Below are 16,281 nucleotides of genomic sequence, written 5' to 3' on the forward strand. Positions count from 1 at the left end.
TGTCACCATAGGTTTCTTCTCAAGCTTAAGTGTCAAGCTCAATTTCAAAAGTGTCATTATTTGTTTTTTTCTATACAAAAAGATTTCAATTTTGCAAAAAAAAACAGGCTTTATTTCCATTCTGAGCTTGCAAGAGAAACATTGTGATCAAACAATGCAACCATTTCTAATCTGGATGTGAGCTGTATCAAAGCACTTATGTGCTCTTTAATCAGGGTTTCTATCGTCCCTGGGGCTACAGCTGACACGGTTTTTCTCTCGATTGCATTCCTCCGCACAGGGTAGTTCTGCGAGCAGAGTCGTACACTTCTACAGCCATGTTTAGCACAGTCCCCACGTTTTTAGCACGGCTGACATTATTTCCCTTGGTTGGATGGAACCATCTGGAAGCAAGTATGGAGACATGCAAGGTCATGCCCAGATGGCAAGTGGTGGAGTCAGGCGCGGATACTCAGTGCCTTCCTCCCCCTTCCTTCGTCAGCGTGGCATAGGCTAACCCTCTCTAGGAGACTGGCAGAGTTAATGGAGGGAGGATCGGGCCGTCTCAGTTTCTGTTTTTGTAGTGAATGCGCACAATTTTCCCTTCAACACTAGTTAGCGTATGTCAACCTGCAAGATAAGGTGTCAATGACGATACACGAAAAATCTTGTTTAAAACACTTGTGCCAAGTTCTTAGAAATGTAATCTTTGTTGTATTATTATTATTATTATTATTATTATTATTATTATACCATTTTCAAGAATGTTTTAATTTCTGTCTGCAGGGGTCCTCTCTATGACATCATCATATGACATCAAGTTTTTTAATTGATTTTTTATTTTGTTTGGACCACATGAGTCATGACTTTGTTGGTCACACTACAGGACTTTTATTTTGCAATGATTTCCCCCCCCCCCCCCCAAAATACTGTATTATGCAGTTTTGTTAGAATAAGAAATAATTTTTTTTTTTTTTACTGAAATAAGTTAATATGATAATCATTTTTCATTTTGGAGTTTAAAGGTTATTTTTTTTACCCCGCAATAATTTCATTTGCCCCCCCCCCCCCATCCCATTATAATAAAATGTTGCATCACCCGGACATTTTTTACCTTGTGCCCCCGAAAATATATATAAAATTAGTTAGTTCAAAAATTGAAAACCTGCTCATCACAGAGCAAGTTTTCAAATATATTTTTTTAAATACATTAATAGACATGGGGACAAAAGCGGATTTATTTTAAGCACTCTTGCTGCAGTTTTCCATCTCTTCCTGTTTTCTCTCTCTTTGATCTCAGTCCATTTGGGTCCAGTCTGCTTTCCATTGCTGTTTTTGATTACCTTTCTGTCCGAGTTTAATCTTAAATGCTGAAGCTTTGCAGTTGTGCTTGTCTCTGTGACTCCAATGACACTTTCTCCGAACACACAAGCCTCATATTTCACTTTACACACAGCTAGTTTTGCCATAAATCATTTGAAAAGAAAAACATGTCAAATCTAATATTAGGTGATATCGAGGTGCTCTATCGCTTTCACATTGTGCATTTTTTCCAGCAATCCATTTCTAAACATTTATTATACTCGTTTATTCACATGGGATATTTAGCCATGCTTTTACACATTTGTGTTTGTGTGTTTGTGTGTGTGTGTGTGTGTGTGTGTGTGTGTGTGTGTGTGTGTCTGTGTGTGTTCTGGGGAACTGGGCTGTTAGTTTCCTGGTGGAGGCTTATAGAAACCTGTCAGCTGGATTTGGGAAAGACTTTGCTTAGGAAAAAGTTTGCTTAAACTCTTAAGAGGGAGAAAGAGCGTGGGTGTTTTTGGAATAAGAAAATGAGTGCGGATGTGTTGAGTGCAAAGAGGGAATGTAAAAACATGTATTTGTGTGTCTGTGTATGGCAGTCTAAAGTGTTCCTAGATGCTGAGCTGGTCCTGTGGTTTGCCAGGGTGTTGAAATGGGATCAAGAGAGACGGTCTGTGGCGAGCAGGTCAGAGGAAATGGGGAATAGCACCCTTTCTGTCTGAAACATTTCACTGAAATAACAGACTCCCCTTTAATGACCACTGGGCACTAGTTAACCTCTGCCCCCTGTAATTGAGCTGAAAGAATGTAATCTCACCGCCTCAACGGATGTACAGTCCAGCTTATTTGTGCATGTTTAAGAGCACGGCTGAACCCTGACTGGAGTTGCTTTCTCCAAATAAACCCGTCGACAGACATTTTCCTTGGCCGGCCCGCTGCACAAATCCTTGCCGTGATTGCCAGCTTAGACTATGGAGGCCGAAGTGTCTGTGCTTTATTGCTTTTTAGCTCCTCTAAAACGGTTCAGATATTGAAGGTGTGTTCAAATAATTTGGCGTGGAAGCAAGGTCACCCATTAGGAATGGGGTGACAGGGTTTTTCAAACTTAGTGAGCCAAGGCGGCTTCTCTTTCCAGATGTGTGTGGATGTGGGCCGTCACTTGCTGTGGTCTTTTTCTCTTGCGCTTATGGTTGGGTTAGTGCTGGGGATGTACTCCACAGCAATGTGCTGTTCATCCGGGCCAAGTGCTTGTCAGTTATCCCACTCTTTGGGAAGTGCTTTGTTTCTTTGGTACAGAGAAGTACAACATGAAAACTCGCAAGGTCTGAAAGGCCTCCAGGGAATTCCGGTATGTACACATGAAAATACACTCCTGCTCTCTGGTAGAGCAACGGTGATTAAAACAACAAACAGAGTCAATGTAAATCAAACATTACCCTGTTCCCTTCTTAATACACATTGGTGGTCCTGTGGGGATAGACAACCTAAAACTTAAAAAAAAAAAAAAAAAAAAACTGCTGTTGTGCTGTTTCAAACCCGAATTTACTTTCTGCTGCCTGTATGACTGACTTTCATCCAGTCGGGTGAATTCAATACAAGGACATCACTTTAATCCTTGTTTAATATAATAAAACTTAACAATAGCAGAAAAAAAAATAGATTTGAAAAGAAACATTACCATTATTTTGAGAATGAGATGTTCCCAAGAGTGAACTTGACCTCCACAGTTCAAAATCTTTCTCAAAGGTCTTTACAATCCACTGCAAATCAGTTCCTGCTGCATTTTGGCTTTGGAGGTCTGCTTTTCACAATCCAATCAATTCCCTGTTGATAAAATCAAGTCACACCCTACATGTTTTATTTTTTTTATGTTCTCTTTCACTCCATTATGTGTGGTTGTAAGTGGGGGGTGTCACAGGTGAAAAGTACAGCAAAAGGAAACAAGAAAAGAGGAGTCACAATCCTTGAGACCTGAAGCACACTAATCTGCGTATTTGTACATGAATATACTGTTTCTGGCCTTTTTTTTCCTGTCTTTTGCACGCTGTTTCTACTATCAACCTATAAATTATCAAAGTGAGGACATCCATGAGCAGATCACGTGAAGTGGATCGCTTTTAGCGTGTCATGAAAGAGCACATGATTTGAATTATTCAGCCCCATATACTGAACATGCTATGTTTAACTGACTATACTGCTTCTCTTTACGTGTGTGAAATGCTCCAAAGTGTGTTTCAGCTTGACTTCAGTGGCCCATCATTTCTTTAGTGTCCTCCAACACTTGGGAATCATGTAATATTAAAAAGTTCACTTTCTTGCCCTTCTCATCCCTTTCTCTGTCTCTGTTTCAGCATGCCCTTCAGGTTTCTTCAAGACTGCGCAAGGTGACGAGAAATGCCTGCAGTGTCCAATCAACAGCCGCACAACCAACGACGGAGCCACCAACTGCGTCTGCCGAAATGGATATTACCGCACAGACTCTGACCCCTTAGAGATGCCCTGTACAAGTGCGTCCTCTATGCTTTTTCCAAATCTACATGAAAGCTTAATTTTAAAACTATATTTCTGAACTTTCAGTGTGAACTTTCAAAGTCTTTAAAAAATATAATAATAATTATATATATATATAATGTTTATATATATATATATATATAAACAAGTGCCCAAAATAAAATGATTTATATTGTAATTTATATTATAATAGAGTATTTTTAATTCTATTTTTAATATGTATCTTGCACAAAATTAAGCTGAAAAATCCAAACTGATTCAACTGATCCAACAATACAAAGTAAATCACTAAAATGGATAAGATGTACCAATGATGCATATGAGAGAACGTTAGGAAAGTTTGATTATTTCCTAACCTTTTCTACCCCTACATCATAGTCAACCGCACACCTCTCTTCCAAAACCATTGCAAACAGCAGCCTTTTCTCTTCATTCCCACTGACTACAGATCAGGCAGAGAAAAATTACTCATGGCCCTATTATTGAAACAGATGAGGCCACGAAGACTAGAAAAGAGAGACAGACAGCTCCTTATGTTGTTGTGAACGGCATGTTTTTGTCTCTTCCTGAAAAAGGCAAGGTGGGGGCAGAGAAGGAGAAAGAAAGGGAAGAACGAGAGCTTTTTTACAAAAGCCATTTGCAAAATCCTGGCCCTGGGAGGAGAGCAGCTGTTGTGAATAAGAGAGCAGCATCGTGTCGCAGAGTTGAAGCTCAGTGGGCCTTTGCCTGATTAAAGAGAGGAAACGGCAGCCTTTACCGCCCACTAACCTGGGAATGGGATGTTTAGAAACAGTTTTGCGTGCGACAGAGCTTCAAGACAGAGATGGCTCTTAATGATTCACAGCTGTAAATGGGTAATCAATTGGAGGCTTCATTTTTTGGGGGGCTTTTTTAAAAGGGCAAAAGGCAGTGGGTTGTTTCTTGATTACCTCACTTGGCCCTAGAGGAGCACCCACAGTAATTGGGAGCACATGCCGGCTGAAGATAAACACAGGGTATTGTTAGCTTTAGTTGCGCTGTCAGTCAGGACGAGATCTCGGAGGTGTATTTGTTTGGTGTGCTCTTACTCTTCTTCAAATGTGCTGTGTGTGCATGAGCAAATGCAAATGATGTTTACAAACACAGGAACAGCTCGAAAAAAAATTCTCAATAGACCCAAGTAAGCCTGTGATTTGTGCGATGTTATCATAATTCAAATTAGCATGATGGAAATATGCAAGGAAATACACATGGAATTGCACACAATGTACATTGTTTCATTGTATTATTCTGTCTACCCCTCTGAAAATTAAAATTAAAGTGCTTAGCACACATTCTGACACATTTGTGCTGGGAAGTTTAAGTGGTTGTTGGGAGTTCAAGTCCGACTTCACATTTACTGATCCTTTCATTTCCTTCACCTTCCTTCATTTATTTGTCACGCTACTATCCTCTCTATAAAAGTATGTGAGTAATTCCCTTGTCTGTTGTTGTTTGATTAACATTAAAAATACAGACAGCAGCAGGAAAATTAGGCAGCTGTCACTTTAACACTATGGGCCCTATCTTGCACCCAGCGCAATTGACTTTGTACAACAACGCATGTACCATTCCTATTTTGCACCCGACGCACAGCGGACTTTTCCCTCGACAGATGCACGTCGGTAAATTAGGGAATGAACTTGCGCTCCCGGGGGCGGTTCAGTGAAAAGAGGCGTGCTCCTGGTGCTATTTTGTTAACTATTAACGTTCCCTGGTGCTATTTTGCAGTTCCAGATAACAATTCCGCCACAGACAAGGAAAAACCTAGTCTAAAGTCAGTGGGGCATTATTCAGATGCTGTTTTAAGGGCGCATACTTGGCCATAATGTAGCGTGTGCACAACACGTATACACTTTGCTTCTCTACTCTACACACAGATGCAGCAGTTGCCATTTTTGCAAACCATACATAATTACAAGGAAAAATATTCTACACGAGGGAAATCATTGTGGTGTCCATGAAGATGTGAAAAAATAGGCATAAATCTAGCTTACACACTTACCAAAATTATTATACGCCTGTTTAACCGAAGCTAATTTGGGTGGGTTTCTCCCATCCCCATACAATGTCACTTTTCTGTCTTTTACGGCCCTGACGAGAACGTTGGTCTCCCCGACTGTGAACTGCTCTGATTGGTTTATTTCATGTTACGCCCAAACCACACCTATGAGTAATGTAGCTCCTTCAGACCAACCCATTTTAGATTTGCGTCGGGCGCAAGAGTCATTTATCCCGCCGGTATAATAGCAACAGATTAAATAGCGAGATTCGCCCACAAAGTTACTTGTGTTTCGCGTTTGATACTGCGTTTCAGATCGTTAAAATAGGGCCCAGATCCAGTACACTAATACTGATACACATGCATTGTCTTTCTCGACTGTTTACGTTCACTTAAGACATAACCTACTGTTTGCTAGGATACTCGCCAAGATGGGCATGTTGACATAATTTGTGTGTGAAATTGTCCATGAGAACTCAATATTTGCGCACTGTGTTTGAGTGCAAGGCTTTCCATGTGCACGCTTCGGATGAGTGCTCACACAAATCTTCTCACAACGTGCGCAAGTTCTCTTTTGCGTCTTCTTTAAATGTTTAAATTGCCAAATGAGTTTAATTTAAACACTGATAGCAATGTGTGTTGTTCAAGTCTGACCTGCACTTGCGCACTATCGACACCCAGGTGATGACGGCGTAAATGACTGGTCATGTTAGAGCATACAGCACTCTCATTGAACAAAGTTTAAGGGAAGCCAGAATGCGGATCCATCGTCAGAAACTAAATTAGCCTATTAGTCTACATCTTGTTATTTTCAGCAAACCATATGTGTATACGGCGTCAGATTTTAAATGAACCGCGGTGCAAGTGTGTACAGAACCGTGGGTGGAGAACAGAGAACCGTTACACCCCTAATATATATTTCAAACAAAGGGCAGACAACAATTCACAGGGTTATTTACAGGGGTAACATAATTTTTCTTTCAGACTTTCATAAAAATATTTTTCTTGTTTGTTTTTCCAGCTGTGCCATCGGCTCCTCAAAATGTCATCTCCAGTGTGAATGAGACTTCACTGATGCTGGAGTGGAATCCTCCGCGGGAGACTGGTGGTCGTGATGATGTGGTCTACAACATCATCTGCAAGAGTTGCGGAGGTGGCAGAGGGGGCTGCACGCGTTGTGGAGACAACGTGCAGTTTGTTCCACGGCAGCTGGGACTCACGGAGAGTCGGGTCTTTATAAGTGAACTTCTGGCTCACACCCAGTACACATTCGAAGTCCAGGCTGTCAACGGTGTATCAGACCAGAGCCCTTATTCACCCCAATATGCATCAGTCAACATCACTACTAACCAGGCTGGTAAGTCTACACTTGTACAGGTTTTTTTTATCCTGTAATTATTTGTTATTTTTTTTTTGTCTCAACTGGGTGCTTTGGTACCACAGTACCACCTACGCAGGTCTTTTTTTTCTTTTTCTTTTTTTTTTAATTAAAAAACATGAACGTAATTTGGAATTAGGCTAGAAATTTCACTGTTTAATTTTTTAGAGATTATGTCTTGTTTTCATAATGTAGAGAATGGGTTAATTTATGACAAATAGCCTATAAAACTAGATTAGGTAAAATAAACTATGCATACTGTATGAGTTCTATGAGACATTATGAGACTATATGAGACATTCTCTAGATGTATACTTATATGAAAGTGCAATAATTCTGATGAAATGCAAATATACATTTCTGAAATGACAACAATTGTTATGATTATAATTTTAAGCAAAATAATTTTTAGCCTATTATCAATTTAACCATTATTTAGCATGACGAAAATATGACTTTTTCATTGACTAAAACTAGACTAAAATGCCTAGGCTTGTAGTTGGCTAAAACTTGACTGAATGAAAACAGGGCAAGGTTGACTAAATATGATAAAAAAGTACATTTGACACAGGACTAAGACTAAATGTAAAATTAGCTGACAAAATTAACACTAGTACCACAGGAAGTTGCCATGTTGGATGCTCATACTCATAAATTCAGCTTTTCATTTTTGTTAAGCTGTTTGAACACATAATAGGGATGGATCACAATGGTCATGATGCTTTGTTTTGTTTTATTTTATTTGGTTATTTTTATTTTTATTTTATTTTCATTTTAGCTGTTGTTTAAGATGTTGCATTGCATTTTATTATAATTTTTTGCTTTTGTCAAGTTTGAAAGTTTCTATCTAAAAGTTTTTTATTTCTTAAGAAATATGTCTGTTCAGTATAGGGTGAATCTGAAACCAGCCTAATTATTAAAGGCTCATTTAAGATTAGGCGATTAGTTGTTCAGGTAAACCACTGACCAGTTATTTTAGAAAATGTAATCTCTACCACATAACCATCTATGCTTTCATTGTTTATTTACCCACTAGTCTAAACTCACTATGTGTAATAGTGCGTTAAACAGATCTCAAAATACTCTGTAACTCGCTTTGTTACCTCCAGATTACATCCCAATTACACTTTTTGGCTCACATCCCACCATGTCACCATGAGGTTAGACATAATTCCCAGAAACTCAACGTGATCCACGTTGAATCAGACCCAAACCATAGTGAGACAGATTATCCGGAGCCTAGGATCTCTCCAGCCAATGATGACTTTTAATGAAAAACAGCTTCTTGCTACTGATTAGACAAACCGTTCTTCCACCTCCTGAAGCAACAGCCATGCCTTCAAGAATAGTACAATCAGAAGCTGCCATTGCAAAGGCAACAGAAGTCTGCTTTTTTTCCACTGATGCCATTGTGGTTTAGATTACTGTGTTCCAATTATTTAAGAGGGACTGCAGCATTGATTTGTACTTTTAAGTGTCTCTATGAAATGTGCGGTTGATTGTGCCAGATCGGTACTTGGAGCTCTTAGAGGCTCAAACAGAGAGCCATTATTTTATGTTCCTCATCCTGCTGGCTACAGACAGATCATCAAACCCATCCCCGCTTTAGCCAAGTAAAGCTCCTTGTTCTATTGTTGACTGTATTTTAATTGGTTGTGACATCGCTTACTTCAAAATTCTACAATTTCCTGACATTTGCAACATTCAAGGGAGGTTTTAACCGATCTGTTGTGCAAAGAGCATGCTGGAAGAGATCTATCTTTTATCCTTGGAGTGTTTACAACTGATGAGACCAAAGCAAAATGAGAGAGGTGATTGAGTAGATGTGCATATGTTGTGTCCTCATCATCATACATGTAAGGAATAATTGACGACGGGCCGTTGAATTATTAGAAAAATAATGCACACTCGAGGTGGTAATGCACCTCGGGTGTTCATTATTTTTTTTATAAGTCCACGGCCCAGAGTCAATTATTCCGCTTATTCCACGGTTACCACACCTCAAAACATGATGTATCTCGAAACGTTTGCCAAGTTTTTGTCCTTAAAATGAAATGTCATGTAGCTTTTAAGTTTCTAAACTATTTTACTGATAAAATCGTCAGATCAGCGCTGATAACACGTTTCTGTGCAGGTGTGTGTCCTTACTGTATGTATGTGCATTTAAGTGGGAGAGAGCGCGAGGAAGAGATATGTGCTTTTCCATAATAACTAATAAATGCTAAATACATAATAAAACGTAATTTTGTGGCAATTATTTTTATAATTGGTTGTTTTTATCCTATTGTTTACTATATTTATTTGCTCGTTGTGGGTTTTAGTTTTGTGGGCTGTAAAGACCTTTGAAATAACTAAAATCATTTATGAAACTAATGCATTCAAGACCTGCCTGGAACTTTAGCCGTGCGTTTCCCTAAAAATAATTTCACAACTTATAACGTTCTTCAACCAATCAGAATCAAGCATTCAACAGCCCCGTAGTATAAAACGTATATAACCAACTAGTTTACATGCACACATTACCTACTGAAACTATTTACTCTCTCCTAACTAAGTTCACTTGCATTCATGCAGTCAGCTACTGAAATCCAATTATGACAGACATTTGAGTGTAGAGACAATGCGTTAAGTATTGTCACTGAAACTCGAGTTGAAAAACATACATACGCAGCAGGTCTTAGAGGCGAAAAGGCGTATTCAGACTCGCTCTCATAAACTGACAGGGGGATCCTGTAAAGACTTCAACTTTTTACATTCAGTCTCTCAACAGTAACACTAAGTGCACTTGAGACATTTAGGGGACTTATGAACGTATGTGAAACTGCCATGGGGGCTGAATGATGAGGCTTTCAATGTTTCTTTGAACAAGAAATGACTGATCTGCTGGAAACAGAAGAATTGTTAGATTCTCTTCATATGAGTCTGCTGAACAGCATCTTTGAAACAAAAGCCAACGTTTTCCCCCCAAGCTTTATGAGTCCACATATTCTCCTTGGAGAATCGCCTAGAATTTGTGCCGTTTTTTTAAAACATTACATTTATGTTACATTACTGCACATAAAAGCATACTGGGACTGCAAATAAAAAATAAAAGTCTTTGTTGAATATTTCAGTATTTATAATTTAATTTTTCATTTAATTCAACCCCATTATTTTCTAAAATGTCTTTTGATACATTTTTATTATTATTATCATACAATTATAATTATATTATTATTTTAGTACATTTATAATGTCACTAAAAAAATGTTGTATCAAAAACTGTTGTTGTTGGGAGGGGGACAATTATGTTCTTGTTTTTTTTTTTTGTTGCAGTGATTTTAAGAAACATTCTCCTGGCATGTGAAATGAGTAACTGCCCTGGGTGTACTTTGGTGCTTACGTTCTGGGCAGAGCAGCTTTCTGATCTCCTATTAGTCATTGATGTGTAAATATGGGTGGTCATGTTTTGCGATTTAGCTCTGTGTCGTCAATACAGTAAATGCTCTGTTTAGACTGACAAGAAAGTTTTAGTTTTGTAGAAGTGCATTTTACTAGTCTAAGCAAGGATATCATAGTTAGGTATTGGTCCACTGGGTGAAACTGTGGTGTAAACATAAATCACAGTTTCAGACAGGATTATATATAAAAACCAAGTAGAGTAGGTCTACTTAGTACATTTTATTATTACAAAAGAGCATGGAATATCCAATTTTCTATGATATGGCTCCTTTAATACCTTTTACGTAATGAATTGCTATTGCTTTTATATATATTTTTATAGAAAGATTGTTCTCCATATGTTTTCATTTGGCATTGCCCTGTTCTAACCCGTGCTTTCTTCCTTCTGGAGTTCCTCCCTGCTATTGGGACGTTCTACCCCCGCTCCGCCTGTCACTTTGGATTAGCAGCCCCGGACCTCCATCAGGGGGAGCTGTGAAAGTACTCACTCCAGCTCCCTGTTAGCAGCCCGGGCCCCCTGGGACAGGGCACTAGGACTGAGGGGCCTGGGTCAGTCTGTCCTGGCCTTTAATTTTGTCTGGATTGGAGGGCTTTGGGGTTACATAAACATCTTGTCACCCCTCATTAGCAAAGGCGGCTTCGAGCTTCCCCCTTCACGTTTTGTGCTCGCAGTAGATTGTGTGTGTGCATTTTTGTCCGTATCCATGTGCAAGCTTTAATTAGACAAGTTTTAAGCCTGGCTGCCCAAGAGGTGAGGTACGTTCTGCAAGAGAAAAACAAATTAGAAAATTAAAAGTGATTGCTGTGAAAAGTTTTTGTTTTCTTATGCGAATGGCCCCTTTTTATATTTTAGGTTCGATGATGAGATTTGCAGTAGGCGTCAATTGAAATTACTATTTTCTCAAGCATTGTTTTCAGGAAGTTTCTCCACTGCTGCCGGTATGATCCTCTCCCAGGCCTTTTTACACTGCCCATCATTATCACACACAATACAGTTGAAGTTTGACTCAAGTGGCTGAAAGGACAGCAGACAAAGGAAGAAAAACTCTGAGCGCAAGTTTGTATGCTGGACGGTCTTTAGAGCCCGAGTTATACTTATGCGTGATGATACATCATGGGCTTAAACTGTCCTCGTGCACACTTATTAAGGGATGAACAATTCATAAACACTGCTATTATGGGGAGAGTGTTATGATCTTGGCCTTGGAGAGTTCTTTTCCAGGTCTTGATGAATTATGTCCAGTCTGCCCACTAAGTATCAGGTTGGTGTTGTTCTCTGCATTGACCCAGAATGTAGTAGTGAGTAAAGTTGCAAAAAGTTCCTATGGTTCACTTTTTTCTGCCATTTTTCACTGCAGAGAAGTTAGTTTTTAAGATGATTTTATTATCTAGGCCAGTGGTTCTCAACTTGTGGGTCACAACCCAAAATTGAGGGTGCGATAGGGTTGTGAACATCAAAAAAACAACACTAAATAACACCGGTTATCAATCAGTGCCATTTGAGTTCAGTTTAGAATCAAAAGGAAGAATACAGTAGTTTAGAATCAAAAGGAGAATGCAGACATGAAATACAGTGTAATCAGTCGGACGCACCATGGCACAGTGCTCATTCATTAAATGCACAGCTAAACAGATGTGCTTTGAGTATGGATTTGAATGTGACACATCACATCTGATCACTTCTGGAAGCTAGTTCCAGCTGCGGCTGGCATCGTAGCTAAAAGCAGACTCGCAATGCTTCGAGTGAACCCTTGGTATTTTTAGTTGATGTGATCCTAATTATCTGAGTGATCTGTTGGGTTTATATTCAGTGAGCATATCTGCAATGTATTGAGGTCCTAGGCAATTTAGTGATTTATATACCAGTAATAATATTTTAAAATCAATCCTAAATTAAACTCGGAGCCAGTGTAAAGACCTGAGGATTGGTGTGATATGTTGATATTCCCAGAGAGAAGCGAGGAGTTTACCACTTCTAGGAGATCTGCTTCTAAACAGAGTTTAACACACTTTTGAAAAAAGATGTGGGAAGTGCGTCAAGGGCACAGGTTGATGTTTTAAGGTGCTGTACGGTTTATTCCAAAATGTTGCCATCAATTTCTTCGAAATCAGACATAGTAACAGGTTGTGGTTTGATCTGTCTGACCCCAGCACGACTCAAGGATGTGCTGATCACCTTTCTGATATTATTGATTTTCTCGGAGAAGAAGGAAGCAAACTCACTGCATTTGCTGTCTGAGAGGAATTCATTAACCTTTAAAAAAGGGAAAAAGTAGTTCCCATATCCTTTTGTTAATACATTTTTCAGTTGTTTAATACTGATAGATGCTATTCACACAAAGTATAAATATAGGTGGGCAGAGTTACAGGAAAAAACCCAGGTTAGCTGTTGGCTATTTGCTTTCAGTATAAATAAACACTTCGTTTGTAAAGACATTTTTATGTACTAAGTACTATGCTAATTAACCACTTGATGTCTATTATATAATGTGGGCCCTGAAGCAAAACTAGATGAGAACCACTAATCTTGGTATAAAAAATCTAGGCCATTTCATTTCACGTTGACACTTCATGCTTTAAAAAGTTAGCAGAGAAGAACCTTTGAAATGAATTTGGTCATTGTAAAACTGTGTCAAGGGTCCTTTAATCTTTTGAAGGCCTTCAAACTTTTCCACCAGTGAATCAAATAGCAGAAAGAAAAAAAATCTGAAAACCCCCTTATTTCAAGGGTTTTGAGTTTAATGGATAAAAATTCAATTTGAAGTAGCCTGAATGAGAATTACTGATACAGTGGAGCCCAAAAAATAATAGGATGCACTTAACCCATGCTTAAAATGTGGACATTTCATTTCTGCAAACCTTTCGTGTTATTTTTGAAAATGTTATCTTGTTTTATCATTGAAAACCTAACCTGTTTATTTTTTTTATTTTATTTTTTATTTAGCTTAATAGACGTGTGGTTTAATTCCTCACTTGGTTTGATACTTTGTTGTAATGCAGTGACATGCATACAAGTAGCTTGAGCGTCCATTTACTTGCATCATAGTGTGTTGTTGAGGGTAGTTGTTGATCTTTGACTGAAGCCCAAGCAGCAATCTAGATCAGTGTCCCTTGGAGGTCTAAACAGAGCATGCTTTTCCTTTATTAGTTTAGTGATTTGTCTTAATTATGGCACACCAGAAAGCTTAACAAAGCTGTATTGAAGAAAGGCACAATGTGTTATTGAGGCAATTTTACAGAGGCAAACTGGAATGAAGGCCTTGAGCTCTGGTCGGCTACAGTAATAGTGCACGTCTTTGTCGGACAGCTGGAGACACAAAGACAGCTTTTACCTTTCCTTTCTGCTTGGCTTTCCTCGCCTGTCCCCTGCAGCTCTGCATCAACAGGGTAAGCAAGGTTAATCAGTCATCAAGTAAACCCAAACTGACTCCAGGCCCTTCACTTTACTCTAACACACACATTTGAGACCAGCATTTATCAAGCCAAGGATAGAAAATGTCCGCCCGGGTGTCCCTCTCTCTGAAAGTTTTATTAGAGCAGTGTGTGACAGATCGCATGCAATTTGTGATTTGCCTAAAGTCGGGAAGCACTTGGCAAGTGCTACTCAAGGGGTCGTTTAACTTGCCTCTCCCCATGAATGGAGAGAAATAGAGCCACATGGCTCAGTCCGCTTCACTTTATACGTAGTGCTATTCTTCCCACTGCAGAGATGGATGAATGGTAACACACACACAAAAAAATCAACAATTCTGTCTACAAGATTCAATAAGCCTTATGTGGTTGAGCTTTACATCCCTGAATTCATTGCACCACTGTATATTGCAACAGAGATGATGGTTTTACGAATCAACCAAATATTGCATAATTTTATAAAACAAATTATCCACATTTAATAAATGTATATTTAAAAAAAGGTTTATGAGAAATTAATAAACATTTAACAAATAACCACAAATTACTGTTGTAATATACAGAATTTAAATACACTTAATATTATGGTTAACAGTGAACAATATCAGCATTTCTTAATCTTGGTTAATGGTAATTAACAACAATAACCTAGAATAAAATGCTGTAAAAACAAAAGGTTGTATGTTGTTAGTTCATAATACTTAATGCATTAACAGTTGATGAATTGAACTTTGAAAATTTTACTTGTGAAAAGAATTATTTATTTTTTCTATTACATTTCTTCTAAACTTTTACATACAGTATAATAATTGAAACGGTTTTACTTTGTTACATAAAATGGTGAAACATATTTAATGACTTAATAGTGCACTCCAAGTTATTACAGATGGTATTTTATTCTTTATATTCCATTTTTGTTTAGCATGTTTCCAGTCTAACGCACTGTTTGAGCATAACAGTTGTTGTCCATCACAGAAAACTCCTGGCAACATTAGCTCCCGGCCATTAGCTTTCTGCGTGAGAGTCTGGCGCACCCAGATAAACGGCCGACCCATATGCTGTTTCCGTCTGCCAGCTCACATGTACTCTATTGCGTCATTCAGTATAATACACTCCAGCTACTGTTTGTTTATCCATTTCATTAGCCCAAGGTGAGCAGTACCACATGTGTCAGGCTTTCCTTAATACCTGAGAAAATGAATTGGTTCCTTATCAGATGGGGGAATCATTGTGTGAATGAATTACATTATGCAGAGTTGGGTCTGGTAATCTGGCTCGGGCGCTGTCGGGTGCTGGTGGAAGATTTATGACTTAATTATCTTCAGAATTGCTTTGGCGAACTCCTGTCGGGCCACCAGAGACAGTGATGCCACCGGCAGCCTCTGGAGAATGTGGCGATACAGAGCTAGATGATTCTATTGCCATGTAATTGAGAAGTGCACTTTTGTATTTTACTGTCTTGACCTTATTGCAGAGAGAGTCATCCATTTCGGTATTCAAAATGGACTCGCTTCAGTGTTGCTTTCAGATGGATGTCGATTGCCACCTGTAATGTAGAAGAGCTGGGGAGGGAGGGGATTTTTCCACCTCGGACATGGATCTTTCCCCGAGAAGGCTGCCCTTTTCATGCCGTCCCTCACAAATATAAAGGGGGTGGCTGGTGTGGGAGCACTGTGACAGAAGGTGGCAGAGAGGGCACATATGGAAGGTGCCAGGTGGGGTCAGGGGGCAGCCGGGCAGGAGACTGCACCAGACACCTGGAGCACTGGCAAAGTCCAAAATCACAGCTCTCGTCCTGTCACATGCTGTTGCATACTAATCACATCAGGTGTCATCGGAGAAAAGTAAGGGTTGTTTCATTTGCATTAGCCAGGGAAAAGGCCTTCATAAGTATGCAGAACTGGCCACAGGAGCTGTTGACTATGCAGTGAGCAGTGCATAAAATATCCATTTCATTATGCATGTGTACAGAAAAGAAAACTACAATATAAGTGCATTATTGTCATAAGTTTGAAGTCTTGCCAATTATGAACGCTTTGATGATTGAAAACGTTCCGCTCATACGTCCAACAACAGTAAATACAATACAACAGGGATTTAGTGTTTAAATCACTGTTGTTTAATCAAAGCCAATAATATTCACAAAGAACAGTTTGTTTTGCTGTAATCATCCTGGATTAACAAAGTACTGCAGTGACAGGTGCAAAGGCTCAATTAGACATGTTGATTTATTGCTGGA

At 39.0% G+C, this 16,281-nt stretch overlaps 1 protein-coding gene across 3 annotated transcripts in view; it reads left to right on the top strand.

Annotated features, from left to right (window-relative positions):
• The window catches only part of ephb2b (eph receptor B2b), a 142,130-nt gene that overhangs the window by 98,743 nt on the left and 27,106 nt on the right, over nt 1–16,281 (top strand). For all 3 annotated transcript variants that reach the window (XM_081357149.1, XM_081357150.1, XM_081357151.1), the window contains 2 exons: nt 3,633–3,788; nt 6,834–7,169. In XM_081357149.1, the coding sequence (XP_081213275.1) occupies nt 3,633–3,788; nt 6,834–7,169 (492 nt within the window). The remainder of the gene's footprint in view (nt 1–3,632; nt 3,789–6,833; nt 7,170–16,281) is intronic.

This window comes from Scardinius erythrophthalmus (assembly GCF_964197995.2).
Source record: "Scardinius erythrophthalmus genome assembly, chromosome: 25".
Lineage (NCBI taxonomy): Eukaryota > Metazoa > Chordata > Actinopteri > Cypriniformes > Leuciscidae > Scardinius > Scardinius erythrophthalmus.